Here is a 15,385-nt window from a genome sequence, read left to right as displayed (position 1 = left end):
AATTATGCTGCAGCATAATGCATAGTGAGTTGAAAATCTAATTTTTCGCTACAATTTGAGCTTGAGTGACTCAATTTACTTCCGGATCCAATCCAAAGGCTAAAGCCAAACCCAATAGCAGTCTCTAACTATTTTCAAATTTAATTATACTTAAATTTATATAATTACCCTTTATTAGATTAATAAATCATGAAATTTTTTTTAAGATGTTACATTGAAGTTATTGGTCCTGGTCATGGTGGGATCTAATAGTTACATCTCGATTGCAGGGGGCTATCTAGTTTTGGTCGACACCAGCAGTCCCATCTTGGTAGTTGCCATGAGGTCCTGTCTTAATCGATGTTGGCGGTTCAGTCATGGTGAAAGTCGAACGTGGGATCCTAGTCGATGCTAGTAGTCCAGTCTTGTTGGAAGTTGATTGTGTGATCCTGATTGTCACCTACGTTTCAATCTCAGTCGTTGCTGGCAGTTCGGTCTCAGTAAAAGTTGGCCATTCGATCCTACTTGATGTTGGCAGTTTGGTCCCGATGGAATTCTTCTGTCTAGTCTCAGTTGGTGCTGGTCGTCCGATCTTGGTTGCAATTCGGTCCTGGTTGTCACCAGAAACCTTGTCCTTTTCGACACTGCTAATGGGCCAATCAAATTACAAAGAAATTGAGGTAAGATTTAAAATAATATGTGTTTAAAAAGGATTTTAAGTTAAAACTTGGATTTGAATTTGATTGAGTTTAGGTCAAATCTAAATTCATATATTTTTAATCATCCAACAATGGATTTAGCCCAAATCAAAATCCCTATGCATCTAAACATGGTATCAAACTTATCATGATCATTTGGAATGAGTTGTGCCACTGATCTTGCATAAACAACAATTAGAGCATAAAACCATATTTTTCTTAAACTCATAAGCACAAACAAATTACTCTTTTTTTTTTTGGCTAAAGTTGATGTGTTTTAAAACTAAGACATATCAAAAGAAGTGGTTATTCAAAAAAAATTTATTTGTAAAATTAGACAATAAACCCCATGCTTCGTGCCAAAACACTTGCAAAGAGTATAAATATAAGGACTACACTTAGAAATATAAAATTTTGTATATTTTATAGGAGGAATTATACGTAGTCCAACCAATACAATTAAATATTATAAAGTTTATTGATAATTTAACATAAAAAAATGACAAATTATGTTATTATTTTTCTTTACTTAATTGTCAATGGATCTTGTAGTATTCAAATATATTGTAGGAGATTTCAAAGTAATTTTCCTTATTTCATATTATGTTTTGATCAAATAGCTATGTATAATTAACACCTTTTAATTTTAACGGTATTTTTTTATTATGCAATATTAATATTTAACTGAATTGAAAGAATCCGGAAAATAATACTAACCTAAAAACTGATTTTCAGGTTCTTCAATGACATCCTGCCAATAATTTGTCTAATTTTGTTTTGGATAGTGGAATTTAAATTTGGGCGTTCTTGCATTTCATTCATGAACTAAACAAATAAACATATCAGGTCGAACCCACCAGTTACGACATTCGTTCACGTCGGATAAGTAGAAAAGTAAAAGGCCAAATGCGAATCAAGGAAACGGTGGACGTATTTAGAAGGGAACGCACCGTTTTGTCGTAAAAATCGTAGCTCTTTCTTCGACTGTCCGTGGGATGTCATGTTAGGAGGAGGAGCGAGGAGGGAGCACTGGGCCTGACGTCCAGAGGAAGGAGACGACCACCGTTCTGAAAAATGGGAAGCAGGAATCCACCTCAAAGCCTTCCGAGAAACGCTGCCATTTCTAGAGGTTACAACTTCGCATCAACTTGGGAACAGGTTCACTTCCTCCTCCATCCTGCATCCTTTCTAATGATAGTTTCACTCGCAGATCCCCTTGTGCTTGCCAATCTTTGTTTATTTCAAGATTTGAATCGAATTAATTGATTTTGAGCTCTTTTTTTCTTCCGTTCTTCTGTCTGCAATGGCTGAATTTTGTAGATCTCAGTACTTGCCAACTTCAATTGCATTTGATTTTACTATGATATATTTGTTTTGCATTTTATTCGATCAGATCTAAGAAATCTCCTGAAGTTATTATACTGAATGTTATTTGATATGTGCTTGCAGAATGCTCCTTTAACAGAGCAGCAACAAACTGCAATTGTATCGCTTTCTCATGCGGTTGCTGAGCGAGCAATGCCGGCCAAGTTGGTAAAGCTTTGTGCTACTGCCAGAATGCGCTGTTTTTTTTTTTTTAATACTTGTAATTCTGATGGATACATCACTACAATTCATTTTAACATAATCTGAGCTTTATTTATAGGCTGTAGATAATGCAGCAGTGCACGAAATTGGCTTGACCGTTTCCACCAAGGATAAATCCTTGGATAACTCTGGAGCTATTGAGGAGATTATGGTCAATACGAATCAGGTGAATTTTTAATTGATTTGTTCCCCGCGTCTACCCCTTTTTTTAATGAAGATTATTTAACATTCTATAATATGACTCTTCTGACCACACTGATAATTACTAAACCTTCTTAAGCTACATAATAAAGACACGAGTTTACATATGTGATTTTCTCTTTCATGCAGTTTTACAAATGGTTTACAGACCTTGAATCAGCCATGAAGTCAGAGGTTAGTAATCATAATTAACAATTCCCTGTGCCAAAGGTTCAAATTGTATGAATTTTGCATATTATACTCAAATTCATTCTCCTAATGTAGACAGAAGAGAAGTATCAACACTATGTGAACACTTTAACAGAGCGCATACAAACATGTGATGATATTCTCCAGCAGGCGAGTTATTTATTTATAGGCATGGTGCAGCAGTCTCTTATGGTTATGATTATTTGTTTACTCATGTAATTTGTTGTTTGGACTTTCTGCTCTTGTGCAGGTTGATGACACCCTTGATTTGTTCAATGAACTCCAATTGCAGCATCAGGCAGTTGCTACAAAGACTAAAACACTACATGATGCGTGTGACAGATTGGTGCAGTTTTATTGTTTCTCACCTTAATTTTTTTTTAAGTTTTGTAGAGGGTTGGCTGTAATTATTATGAAGGTCATATTTTGAATTTTAGTCATTGATAATCTAGGGGGCTGTATGTTGTCTGTTGTCCTTTTAATTTCATGGTCAGAGCATGGGACATGGGTTTATGTAAGTGAGGAGAAAAAGTAAATGGGAATTGAGGTTTTAGGTTTCTCTGTTGAGGTACCCTTGGGCTCAAAGTTGTGTAGATCTTCAGTATGGTAAATGAGTTACATGCAATGCATTTTATAGAACCTATTTTTTTCTTATTTGGAGAATTAAGTATGTAGGATCTAGTTGTTGGTGAAAGCACCTTAGATTTTTCATTATAAGTTTGATATAACTGATTTCGTTGTCTTGCTCCATTTTTCCTGTTACAGCTTCAAGAGAAGCAAAGGCTGATTGATTTTGCAGAAGCACTTCGTAATAAACTCAACTACTTTGATGAACTGGAGAATGTAAGGTTTGACTGCTGGCTTGACTGGAGCTTTTGCTTTGCTTTTCCTTCTGGTCCTTCATTTTCTTCCAATCTAATAGATAAATAAGCTATTGACTATTTAAAGAATGTGAAATGCTTAATGAACACACAGAAGCCATATTCTTAATAGTTAGGGCATTGGGATAGTGGCTGTGGTGAGTGAGAACATTAGACATTTCTTTTGGAACATGTAATTGATGTGACTTTGGCCCCAAACCCCTCCCCCTTTCCAAAGAAGGTTAATATGCCAATGTTTGCCTGGAATCTATTTGCTGGAGTAGCCGTTAGAATATTTGTTACTTCAACTTAAGATATAATTATTTATGTTATCATTTGAGATTAATGGAACTCCTAAGACTGATTTCTTTTTTTAATTAAGCAGTTGAGGCTGTAGAGCAAATTAAGATTGTTGTAATAATATATCTGCTGTTTATGTTTTATTTTTTATTTTCCAGGTCGCTACCAATTTTTATTCTCCAAATATGAATGTTGGGAATGAAAACTTTCTCCCACTTCTTAAAAGGCTTGATGAATGCATAACGTGAGTAATGCTTACATTTCATTCTTGTTCTTTGTGCCAATCGTGCATCTATACTATGTCAATTATCTGCATTTTTATGAGTTTTCACAGTGAACATTAGCATTTGTCACGTTAACATTTTTTATTTTTTCTCTTTATATAGGTATGTTGAAAGCAATCCACAGTATGCAGAATCCAATGTCTATTTGCTTAAATTCCGGCAACTTCAGGTACATGAGAGTATGTAGTACTTTTTTGCTTTTTAGGTATTTTTTATCCTATGCAAGAACTAGTATTGGTCCTTTATTGTTGGTTGGAAGTTATTCATCATGTATGATATATATATATATATATATAAATTTGAATAGTTTGGCTTCTGACTTTATTTTGATTATACAGTCTCGAGCTCTAGGCTTGATGCGTTCTCATGTACTTGCTGTTCTTAGAGGTGCCTCTTCTCAGGTGAAGTTTATTTAACTAGTTAAGTAGATATATGCATACATGAATACTTCAAGCCTATGAAAATTGGGAAATTAATGATTATGTAAATTGGCATGCACTTCTACATTAGGTCCAAGGAGCAATTCAGGAAAGTGGGGGCAACAAAGCATCTGTCTCTGAGGGGGTGGAGGCATCTGTGATATATGTTCGTTTCAAGGCAGCAGCAAGTGAGGTAAGCTTTTCTTTCTCAATTTTTAATAAATATGTTGGATTAGTGGGCATGGAATTATCATAAGTAGAATATACATTGGACAATTTTAATGTGTGTATTCTGGTGCTCCTTTTTACAGCATATTTTTACACCTCTGGTTGATGAAGAATTGTAAATTTTGCAGCTGAAGCCAGTGCTAGAAGAAATTGAAAGCAGGTCATCGAGAAAAGAATATGGTCAAATCCTTTCTGAATGCCATAGATTATATTGTGAGCAACGTCTCTCTTTGGTGAGTTGATACTTGTTTACTTATTTTTTTCCCGGAATAAAAATACTTGTTTGCTTGTTACATATTTTCTGTATTCTTTCCTTCATACTGAATCAGTGATTCCATGCTCCTTTATTTTGGCTCCTTTAGATAAGAGGTATAGTGCAGCGACGCATATCAGAATTTTCCAAGAAGGAGGCCTTGCCATCATTGACTAGATCTGGATGTGCATATCTCATACAGGTAGCGCTTCTTTTTGACATAGCAATCTGTTTTTATCATTTGCACTTTGCATGTCATTGGTCTCTTGTTTGATTGAAATCTCTTGAATGTTTAATAAGGGATTTACCTGGCTGGTTTATGATTGCTTTGTGACAGAGTTGGTGTTATAATTTGAAATTAAAGTATCCATAAATTTGTGATTTTCCATAATTGGAAGGTAGTTATTAAGACGATTTTCAAGGTTAATGGTGGTAGTTGCTGCATTCAAAGTTGAGAAGACTACTTACCAAAGTCCCAAAGTCAAAAGGATTTTGATTATATGTTTCCATAATAAACCTATTGCAAGTTTATACAAAGCTTATGCACTGTAAGCAGAGGAAAAGAATGGGAATACGTGCTATAGTTTATGTAATTACTTGGTTTTAGTTATTTATGATAAATTTGAATTTTTTAAAGTGTATAGCTCGAGTCAGGTCTAGGTGAACTTTTATTGACTGTTATTAACTGCAGGTCTGTCAACTTGAACACCAACTGTTTGATCATTTTTTCCCATCTTCTTCCAAGGATATTTCAAGTTTGGCTCCATTAATGGATCCTCTGTAAGTTTGTATTCCTATCATACAAGTTTAATTTAATTTGTTTGTTTACTGTTTTCACAGAGTTTCAGGTGCATGCATTTGGTGAATGCATTCCTTTGTATGCATAAGCTTTGAAATATCCACTGAATATTTGTTCGTACTGTTTAAGGTGCTACCATGTCCTGTATAATTTGGCACTGGTGAATGCACAAAATATGTAGATTTGAGTCCCTTCCCTTCAAATCCAGACTTGATATTCTGGAAGGCTGGAACTCTTTTTTTTTTTTAATGGAAGTTTCTAGAAGCCTACAGTTGCATTTAATTATTTACTTGTATGTATAATGGTTATGCGTAGGATTGCGAACTCTTTGGCATTGATAAATTTGATATGTTTCCGCTGCTTGTTTGTTTGTCATCTTTATCTCCTATTACGCTGTATGTTCTTTTTTTTTTTAAATGGAATAGAATGGTGTGAAATTGGTGGATTAGGTTTTACTCATATTGACAAACATTTTGGAATAAAATGATATTCATTTATCATTTAACTTATCTAGCATTATACACTGGAAATATTTCCTAGGACTATTGTATTAACAAATAATTGTTATTATTCATGTCTGAAGTGCTGAAGTTGATTGTGTCTACCAAATGTTTAGCGATTTCCCAGATGAGTCTAATAGCACGTGACATGAAAAGCAATAGAACATCATGAGGATGATTCTTCCTAAATTTTACAAATAAGTTTTGATTGGATCAAGTTTGCTTGCAGGTCGACGTACCTGTATGATACATTACGGCCCAAGCTTATTCATGAAACAAACATCGATTTTCTTTGTGAACTTGTTGATATACTTAAAGTAGAAGTCCTGGGAGAGCAGCTTAGTAGAAGGAGCGAATCTCTAGCTGGTTTACATCCAACTTTTGAGAGAATTTTAGCAGATGTGCATGAGAGATTGACTTTTCGTGCTCGTACACATATCCGTGATGAGGTATGATTACTTTTGATCCCCCCCTAACACTAATGCTTTCTCTTTTTTATGATGATAAAGAGACTTCTTTTTTTTGCTGGCTGGGATTCTAGACCCCTGGTTGTTTTATCCGTCAATGCTGAAAGGATTGGAAAAATAATTGGCTTACTTTTAATCTTAAGGTTGTTAAGATAATCAAATATAAAATGGTGGTTTGGAAATGTGCAGGTACCTCATAAATTTTTGGATGTCCAAATATAAACTTGTTTCCAATATTTGAACTGTGTCTAAATTTGAAAGTATTTTAGATTTCTGATTAAATTAAATGTGGCGGTTGGATCTTATTTTGAGGTATCTGGATGACAACGTCACCTAGTTACCTTAACTTGACTATCAGTTGTCTTGAACAAATGCATTAAGAAAGCAGTTGAATATCCACAACCATGTAAAATAGATAATTATGTTTTTATATACTCAAGTCGCATTGGATGTGCTTGTCGAGGGATTTGATTGATGGACAGCCCTTTTTTGAATTGAAGTCTTGCAGTTGGTGTCTTTACTTGTCAGTAATACCTAATACTTGATTTTTTTTTTTAACCATTTCATTCAGGTTTACTTGCTTTTGGCTGAATCACGTGATTTTGAGCTAACAAAACCCTCCTCCTCACCCATGAATCACTTGTTTTTACTTGTTAGTAATGCCTAGTACACTAACATTTTGTTTTGAACAATCTGATACCAAGGCATACTAAAAACTGTCATTTTTGGGTTAAAAAGTTACTTTTGACCCTCCCTTTTCTTGTAGCTGTTACTTGCAAGTGGAATCTGCCACTTTCTATTTCTTTCTAACAAGGATTAGAATTTGAACAAGGTGTCCTTACTAATGATTTTGCTTCGTTTTAGAATTTACTTTTCTAATATTGATTTATAACTTTTAACTGAGAATATCTTCCCCTTAAAGTGGTTATCGTAAGAACTAAAATAGCCCTTCTTAGTATTTTGATTCCTTGGAAAATGAAAACCCATTTCCCCTTTTTTGGCTTTTTCTGCAGATAGCAAATTTCATACCATCTGATGAAGACTTGGACTATCCTGAAAAGCTGAAGCTATCTTCTGAGAGTACATCAGAAATCAATGCCGTAAAGTGTCTTTCTCAGCAATTTCTTATTTGAGCTTGAATACATACTTTAGGTCTTTTTGCTGAAGATAAAGATTTCTTGACGTATCTTCTATTGGTCTAGCTGGGTTAATGTTCTTTAGATTACTCTGATTGATGCGTTACTTAATTCTCTGCTTCTTGAGGCTGTGAAAGTAGTTTATTTGAGTCGTGTTTTCCCATGGTGTTAGGAGGCATATGCATGATTAGGTGATCCTACTTATGATTTTTTGACCGTTTTTCCTTTTCATATATAAATTTTATCGAACTAGAAACTGATATGGTTATCAATTTTTACAAATAAGTTACCAGCGTTTGAAATATGATGGCTGAGATTGATAATTTGATTTTGACTCTATCCCATCTTCCTTCTGCCCCTTATTTTCCTACGAGAATGGCAGGTAAATATTTTGGAGTTATGAGTTTGCCAAATTTTATCTCATGTCCTTGTTTCTGATTTGCGTGTGCTTTTGTGGTAATGAATGTGTATGCAATATAAGAAAGTAGTTGTTACAGAGGTAGGTAGGTGGTTGAGAATAACTAACTTGATCCTATTCCCTATAGCTTATTGAAAAATTCAGACTAATATAACGAGCTTTCTGATGATTGGTTCACGTGAAGCTACATGCAATACATATAGGAAAGGGAGTACACTCTGTTGCAGTGTTCTTAACCTTAGCAACAACTAACAAATTTTGAAACAAATTTAATTTTGTTTGGCTGAATACAAGGCCCACACAATAAGAATTAGCAATCTAATAAGCATGTAGAAACATGACATTCTATCATTTATCACTTTATCTTTTGATCTTCTGTCATTTGGTTTGAACTTGTAGGTTGATGAGAACCCTGATGTATTTAAGACTTGGTATCCACCCCTAGAGAAAACTATATCATGTCTTTCTAAGTTGTACCGTTGTTTGGAGTCTGCAGTTTTCACAGGTCTAGCTCAGGTACTAGAGGCTTTATTTTACCTCTTATTGCTTCTTGTCTTGTGTTTACTTCCTTCGAATATTCTATTGGCAGCCTGCTTTAAATTTTTTTTTTTTTTAAATCAGGAAGCTGTAGAAGTTTGCTCAACATCCATTCAGGTAAGTTAAGTGTGAGTTATCAACGCAATGGAATATTGTGATCATGTTTAAATAATGTGATTAAGATATGCATGTTAAGGAGACAATATTATTTATTTTTAGAAGTGCACAACTTCTCTTAATCATGGAGACTTTGATATGAATAAGATATGTTGGCATACTTGATGTTTCCAATTTTACTTTGTTTTATAATCGGTGATTCTTCTTGTCTCTTGTAGAAAGCAAGCAAATTAGTTGCAAAGAGATCATCACCAATGGATGGACAACTTTTTCTTATCAAGCATCTTTTAATTTTAAGGGAGCAGGTAATCCTTATATGCTCTTCTATTGTGAATTTTTTTCATTCATATTGTATTTAAAAAATCATTTTCTGGCTTTTCAGATAGCACCTTTTGATATAGAATTTTCCGTCACACATAAGGAACTTGATTTCTCTCATTTGCTGGTTAGTGTCTCTTAGCCTTATTAATGTACTTCTTAATCTGAGTGCAATATGTCTGCTTTCTTCTTAGTGGGTGTTTGGATACACCAAAATTCTTTTTGGTAAACTAACTTCCACTAAAACTGTGCTTGGGTAGAAAAGCCTTTTTTTTTAAAGCCCATCCGCAAAACCTAAAAGCTATGAAAAGTCAGTTTGGGAAATGCAAGTGGAAGTTGCTTTTACCATTTTGAAGGTCAATTTGGCAGATGTACTTTTGATCACCTGTAAATGATACGTGCACTTAGTCTGATATGTCTATTGTGGCATTTGACGTTCTTTAGGTTTCCTTTTCTAAAAGCCAGAAAAAGGATTAAGGGTCTGTAATGTATAGTTAAGGGGTCATGTATTGTTAGTTGATGTTGGACTAGACTTAATGATTGATGTTTAAAGGGAACTGTGGTTGGATACAGAAAATGTGCTGGATGAATTCATCATTTTGGGGGGTTTATAATTTGGAAAAAGGGGGGGGGGCTTGAATGCAGTTACTTATGTCTTTCCTATGATGTTCTCCAATTGAATCATGGCAAGTGTATTGGTTTTTGGATCCTGATAGGTTCTCCCATTAAAACGTGACAAGTATGTGCCCGTTTGGATAAGGAGAAAACGCGCGTTTTGGACCCAAAATCGATTTTTTTTGTCAATTTATCCAAACAGTCAAAATTGATCAAAAATCGATTATGGGCCAAAATGCGCGTTTTTCCAGAAGCTCCCTCCGTCCGCTTTCTGCCAAAAGTTTGTCAAAAACATTGGGGAAAATTACAAAAACAGGCCCAAGAAAAAATTACAAAAAAAGCACATAATTTAATAAAAATAAAATTAAACTCTCTTCTTTTTCTTTTTTTTTTCCTTGATAAAATTTAAACTTTATATATTTAAAAAATTAATATTTGATATTTAAAAATTAAATTATATAGTAATTTATATAGTTAAAAATTAATTTTGATTAAATTATCCAAATATCTTCAATTCTGTTAAAATCAATTTTAAAAAAAACAGTATCCAAACAAATTACGTTATAACATAATCAATTATGATTAAAATCTACCACTTAATCAATTATTTTCATAATCTATTATACCCAACTGAAATCCAAACGGACCCTATATTATTTTTCAATAATCACATAACAAGTATATTGTTTTGGATACTTAATCAAGGTTGGGCTTTTAGGCGCTATGTCAAGTAATTGAAAGGTCTGCTTTAGGGTCTTAAAGTTGGAAAATAGTGGTTTAGCAAGTGACTGCGATTTTTCCCAGAAAAACAAATTCACAGGGCTTCGCTGGTGTAATCCATAAGCACTTCCTTCATAATCATTATGTGAGGAAGGTGAGGAAGAGAGAGAATTTGGCTGATCATTCTCTAATAAGGAGCACACAACTTCTCATTATTCTCTCTCTCATTTTACTTTGACTTAAGAGGTTTCTATCTGCTAAGCAATGTTGGGACTTTTTTTTACTACAAGCACTACTTGTATGACCAATGATTCCAATCAAAGGAAGTTGATGTCTTCCCCAAGACAACCAAATCATCTTGGAATCTTCCCTGAGTCATGGCTCCAACCTGCATAAATTTGACGATGATGAATGACAATAGTTATTGCCTTCTAAAATTTGTGAATCGAATCATGAATTTTGGTAAAGACTTCATTTTTTTTTTTGGGTGGAAATTTAGATTCAAGACAAACATTATTTTAATCCCTGAACAAGACTTATGTGATGTCTGGGAACTGCAATTTTGTAATTCCCAGTTCAGTACATGGTTAATGTATGAAGAATTTCTAATCATAAGTAAACCTCTAAATGCTTATTTGTTGCATATGATTTTATCTGAAGTTTACTGATTTAGGGTTAGTATTTGTAAGAACGTCTGATTATGATATGGGCATATAAAATAATCCCTCAGGAGCATCTAAGACGGATCCTCAGAGGTCAAGCCTCACTGTTTGACTGGTCAAGATCAACTTCATTGGCAAGGACTTTGTCTCCAAGGGTTTTGGAAAGTCAAATTGACACCAAGAAGGTTTGTTACATGGTCTTGTTAATGTGGTTTCTTGAGATGACTTGTATAGCAAACACCTTATCACTTGTCTGGTTACACTGTGCTACAGCCAGTGTTGTGCTAGTATAATGGTCTTGCTGATTTAAGAATACATTATATAGACCTATTTCCCCCCGAGAAACTAGGAGTATATATTGTCTTTCTGCACGTGCATCCTTGAGAATAAATTTTAGATTACTAACGTATGTAGTTACATGTAATTTTAGTTTTAATTTTTAATTCGCTACGCTCCCTTGCTAACATAATATCAGGTTTTTCAGCTTCACTGTCACTGCAGCCATGAGCTACCACTTTCTTCTGCTTTTGATTTAGTTTCTCCATTTTTAACAGCCAATCAAAATTAATTTCACCACTGAGCTTTTTTACTAATTTCAGATTGAGTCATGCATAATCATGACTGGAATTGCACGGGCATCAGCATTAATTGTTTTATTTCTTATGTAGCTCTGCTGCATACAGTGATAGGTGTTATAATATTATAGGAATTGGATACTTGCTGCTAATGGCGATGGTCAACTTATGTAATAGTTGTATTGTTGGCATTTCACTTTTTGTTTGACATCCATTTTGTTACAGGAGCTGGAAAAAACCCTTAAAGCCACTTGTGAGGAGTTCATTATGTCAATTACTAAGCAAGTCGTTGATCCTTTGCTCTCATTTGTTACAAAGGTTTGTATTTCAGTCACCAAATTGTTTGTTGCTTTATGAATTAGTGAGATGAAACCAGAGCAAGGTTCTAAGGCAATGGCACTTGTAGAATTTTTAGTTTACTGATTCTTGGGGCATGATTCTTGCAATGCTCAGGAGGCTCATCTTATGTCTTAATTACGCATGTTATCTCTATCGATTTTATTCTTGTAGTATTCTGATATCCTCCTTTCATTTTTTCTAGCCTTCTTTTATTCTCTATCAATTTTGGTGCTATCAAATCTGTTTTCTAGTCTTCTTTGCTATCAAATCTGCTTCACTACTACAATCCCTGTGATGTCTTTGTTTATCATGTTTAAACTACGTCTATCATCACCACAAGGAAAAAAAGATGCTTAGCAGATTTTCCATATTGTTTCTGTAGGTGACCGCAGTCAAAGTTGCATTATCCTCAGGCGGTCAGAATCAAAAGCTAGAGTCAGTTATGTCCAAACCCTTGAAGGAGCAGGCTTTTGCTACTCCAGATAAGGTGGCTGAACTTATTCAGAAGGTACTTCATCTGAGTAATATGAATGGCTTATTTATTGGACTTAGGAAAATACTATTCTGAAAGATCCCATGAGGAGAATCCATACTGCTTGTTAGCCCCTGTATGGTCTATATTAATTTTGTGTTTGTTAATTGCATCTCAACCTCCACCCTAGAGTTGGGAATTTCTTACTATCATTTAAGATTTAATGTGTAGCACCTTGGATCGTACGTTTGGAGCTGGATAGATTGTGAAATGGGTAAGCTAAACCAATCAAATTTTCTTTTGGAAGAGAACAATTTGTCATGCTGAAACAAAGGGAGTTGTTTATTGTGTCTACTGTCTACTTCTCGATAGATGTCATGTCTAGACACGACTAGAAGAGGAATATAGTTATTCCTGATCGAACCTCTGATTTCATCTTGAAAGCTTAAACTCTTAGGGAAAAGCTGATGAATAGTTTTTCATGATTAGTTATAACTTTCATAATAGAGTAATAGAACTGTCACCATGCTGAACTCAAAAGCGGGAAGGCTTGTTGTACCTTATGATGGCTATACTTCAATTTCCTCGATGATGTGTAAATGTATTTTTTCTTTTCTATTTTACTTCTGGAATAGCAATAGGACTTGGAATAGTGATGATGTGTAAATGTTAGAGGATATCACTCTTTTCTGAACGCCTCTCTGTTCATTTGCCATTACTCGTTTGATTATGACTACTAATACTATTACTTTTTTTGTCTTAAATCCTTTCCTTATATGCAGTGTGTATAACTTTGTAATATGGAGACGTGTTTTTGGTGATTCAAGTTTAACATGCATGTTGTCAAGTTTCAACTAGTCTCTTAATAGATGTTTTATGTTCTCAATAGGTAAGGACTGAAATTCAGGATCAGTTGCCAGGAGCGATAGCAAAGATGAAGCTTTATCTGCAGAATCCCTCAACAAGAACAATACTTTTCAAACCAATAAAGTAAGATAATAAGTAGATGTAGAATAGTTATCTAAATGTTCGTCTGCACACAATTAACAGGTGCATCTTGATTTTTACTTCCCATTTCGCTTTATTTTGGGATTTCATGGTATCTTTGTGTGGGAATGGCTAGTTTTGTTGAATAGCTGATGTGTTCTGAGAACCTCTCCAAGCACGATAGCAACCAAGAAGGAAATTATGTTCTGCCTTTATAGTAATCCTCCCCTACAAACAAAAAAGGAAAGAAAATAAAATCTTGCTACCTTTTCTTTATTTATTATGATCTCAACTGTGGCTTCTCTTGTGATAAATATCCTCTATCATTAGTTATGCCCGTGGCATATATAATCTAATGCTCATTTTTTACCAAGTTATGATCAGCTGCTTTAATTTATATGGCTCTAAATTCTAATCTTATATTTGGGTTTATGATTCAGAATATGTTACTAGATTTCTAATTATGCAAAATTTAGAACATCGCCAATCTGAAAAGGATTTTTCCCCGCAGGACAAATATTGTAGAAGCCCATGCCCAAATACGATCCTTACTACAATCAGAATACACCGATGAAGAGATCCAGAACATCAATATGATATCCATCCAGGATTTGCAAACTCTGCTTGACAATCTCCTTTGATCTATTTGTAGAGGCCGTTGAATAACTTAATCCATGGGTTGGATAACCTTAAACATAGAGAGACTTGCGTTTTGTGTTGTCTCTATTTTCATCTCTAGTTAGTTTTACTGCAGAGCATCTTTGCCAATTTTTTGACATTGGTGAGTTTTTTTTTTTTTTTTAATCTTGTACATTTTACATTATTTTCTCTGTGATCTTCTGGACCTCAGATAGTATTGGAATGAAGCAGGCAACTAGCTTTATACTTGCCTTCAAAGGACATTTTACTGGTTTTTTGTTTCAGCATCCAACGAAACTGCCAATCTGATTGGCGGTTAAACGGTGTAATAGAGTAGAATTATTTTTAGTTCCTTTTTTCTCTCAAGGTATTAAGGTGGTCTCGCGATATGCGAGATCTATATGGAATTGCCCCGTTAATGTATTGTAATGTTTATCATATTCTTGTAGTTATATCAATCCTGCTATCTGGCTGTGTTAGTGAGGTATGAAGCTACCCTGGCTGTTCATTTTTGCTCCCTTTCCTTTTCTGTTTGCCGACCCAGTTCCGGCGAGGTATAAAAAGGCACGAGGTTCGGATAAAAAATGGAATTACGGAAAAGCCATTTTGTTTAAGCTTTACCTAATCCTTCAGAGAATCACATTAGTGAACAATATGACATTTTTCACAACAGCAAAGCAAGTCCAAAGATTACCAAGGCTCCTATCACTAATCATTAGCAAATTGGGACTAGGATATGGTAGAAAGAAGTGATCGTAACTTTTTGGGAAACCAGTGGTCAGTGTCACAATGTTAGCAAGCATTCTTTTCAGAAGGTTGCAAGTTCTATCTCTAAGTAGGCTATACCCCTGATTCTTCCTTTATCCAAAGAAACTTTCAATTGAGGAGGAAATATTGATGTCTTCTTATAAGGGTAATAAGCGGCTAACAATGGTTATAAAACGAATAAACAATACCTTCATATTAGCCATATAATTGAATATATTTGTAACCAAACGAAAAAAAGGTGAGGGAAAATCGATACGATATATAAAATAAAATAAGAGATTTCTAAGAAACATTTCCTATACTCATTGATTTGTGTGA

The 15,385-nt window shown here is 34.4% G+C and overlaps 1 protein-coding gene across 1 annotated transcript; it reads left to right on the top strand.

Moving 5' to 3' along the window:
- Window positions 1–1,615: 1,615 nt before the first annotated feature.
- Window positions 1,616–14,557, top strand: LOC129308704 (conserved oligomeric Golgi complex subunit 3). The gene is made up of 25 exons (XM_054950025.1): window positions 1,616–1,835; window positions 2,127–2,210; window positions 2,323–2,430; window positions 2,595–2,639; window positions 2,730–2,804; window positions 2,905–3,000; window positions 3,420–3,497; window positions 3,973–4,058; window positions 4,201–4,267; window positions 4,437–4,499; window positions 4,609–4,710; window positions 4,874–4,978; window positions 5,108–5,200; window positions 5,690–5,778; window positions 6,527–6,746; window positions 7,778–7,864; window positions 8,718–8,834; window positions 8,940–8,972; window positions 9,191–9,277; window positions 9,355–9,417; window positions 11,356–11,472; window positions 12,088–12,180; window positions 12,584–12,709; window positions 13,563–13,663; window positions 14,172–14,557. The coding sequence occupies exons 1-25, from the start codon at window positions 1,752–1,754 to the stop codon at window positions 14,299–14,301; spliced, it is 2,349 nt and encodes a 782-aa protein (XP_054806000.1). The 5' UTR covers window positions 1,616–1,751; the 3' UTR covers window positions 14,302–14,557.
- The last annotated feature ends 828 nt before the right edge of the window (window positions 14,558–15,385 follow it).

This window comes from Prosopis cineraria, unplaced genomic scaffold (assembly GCF_029017545.1).
Source record: "Prosopis cineraria cultivar Desert tree isolate PC_DT_omini unplaced genomic scaffold, ASM2901754v1 PC4, whole genome shotgun sequence".
Taxonomy (NCBI): Eukaryota; Viridiplantae; Streptophyta; class Magnoliopsida; order Fabales; family Fabaceae; genus Prosopis; species Prosopis cineraria.
This window is presented reverse-complemented; position numbering and strand designations above follow the sequence as displayed.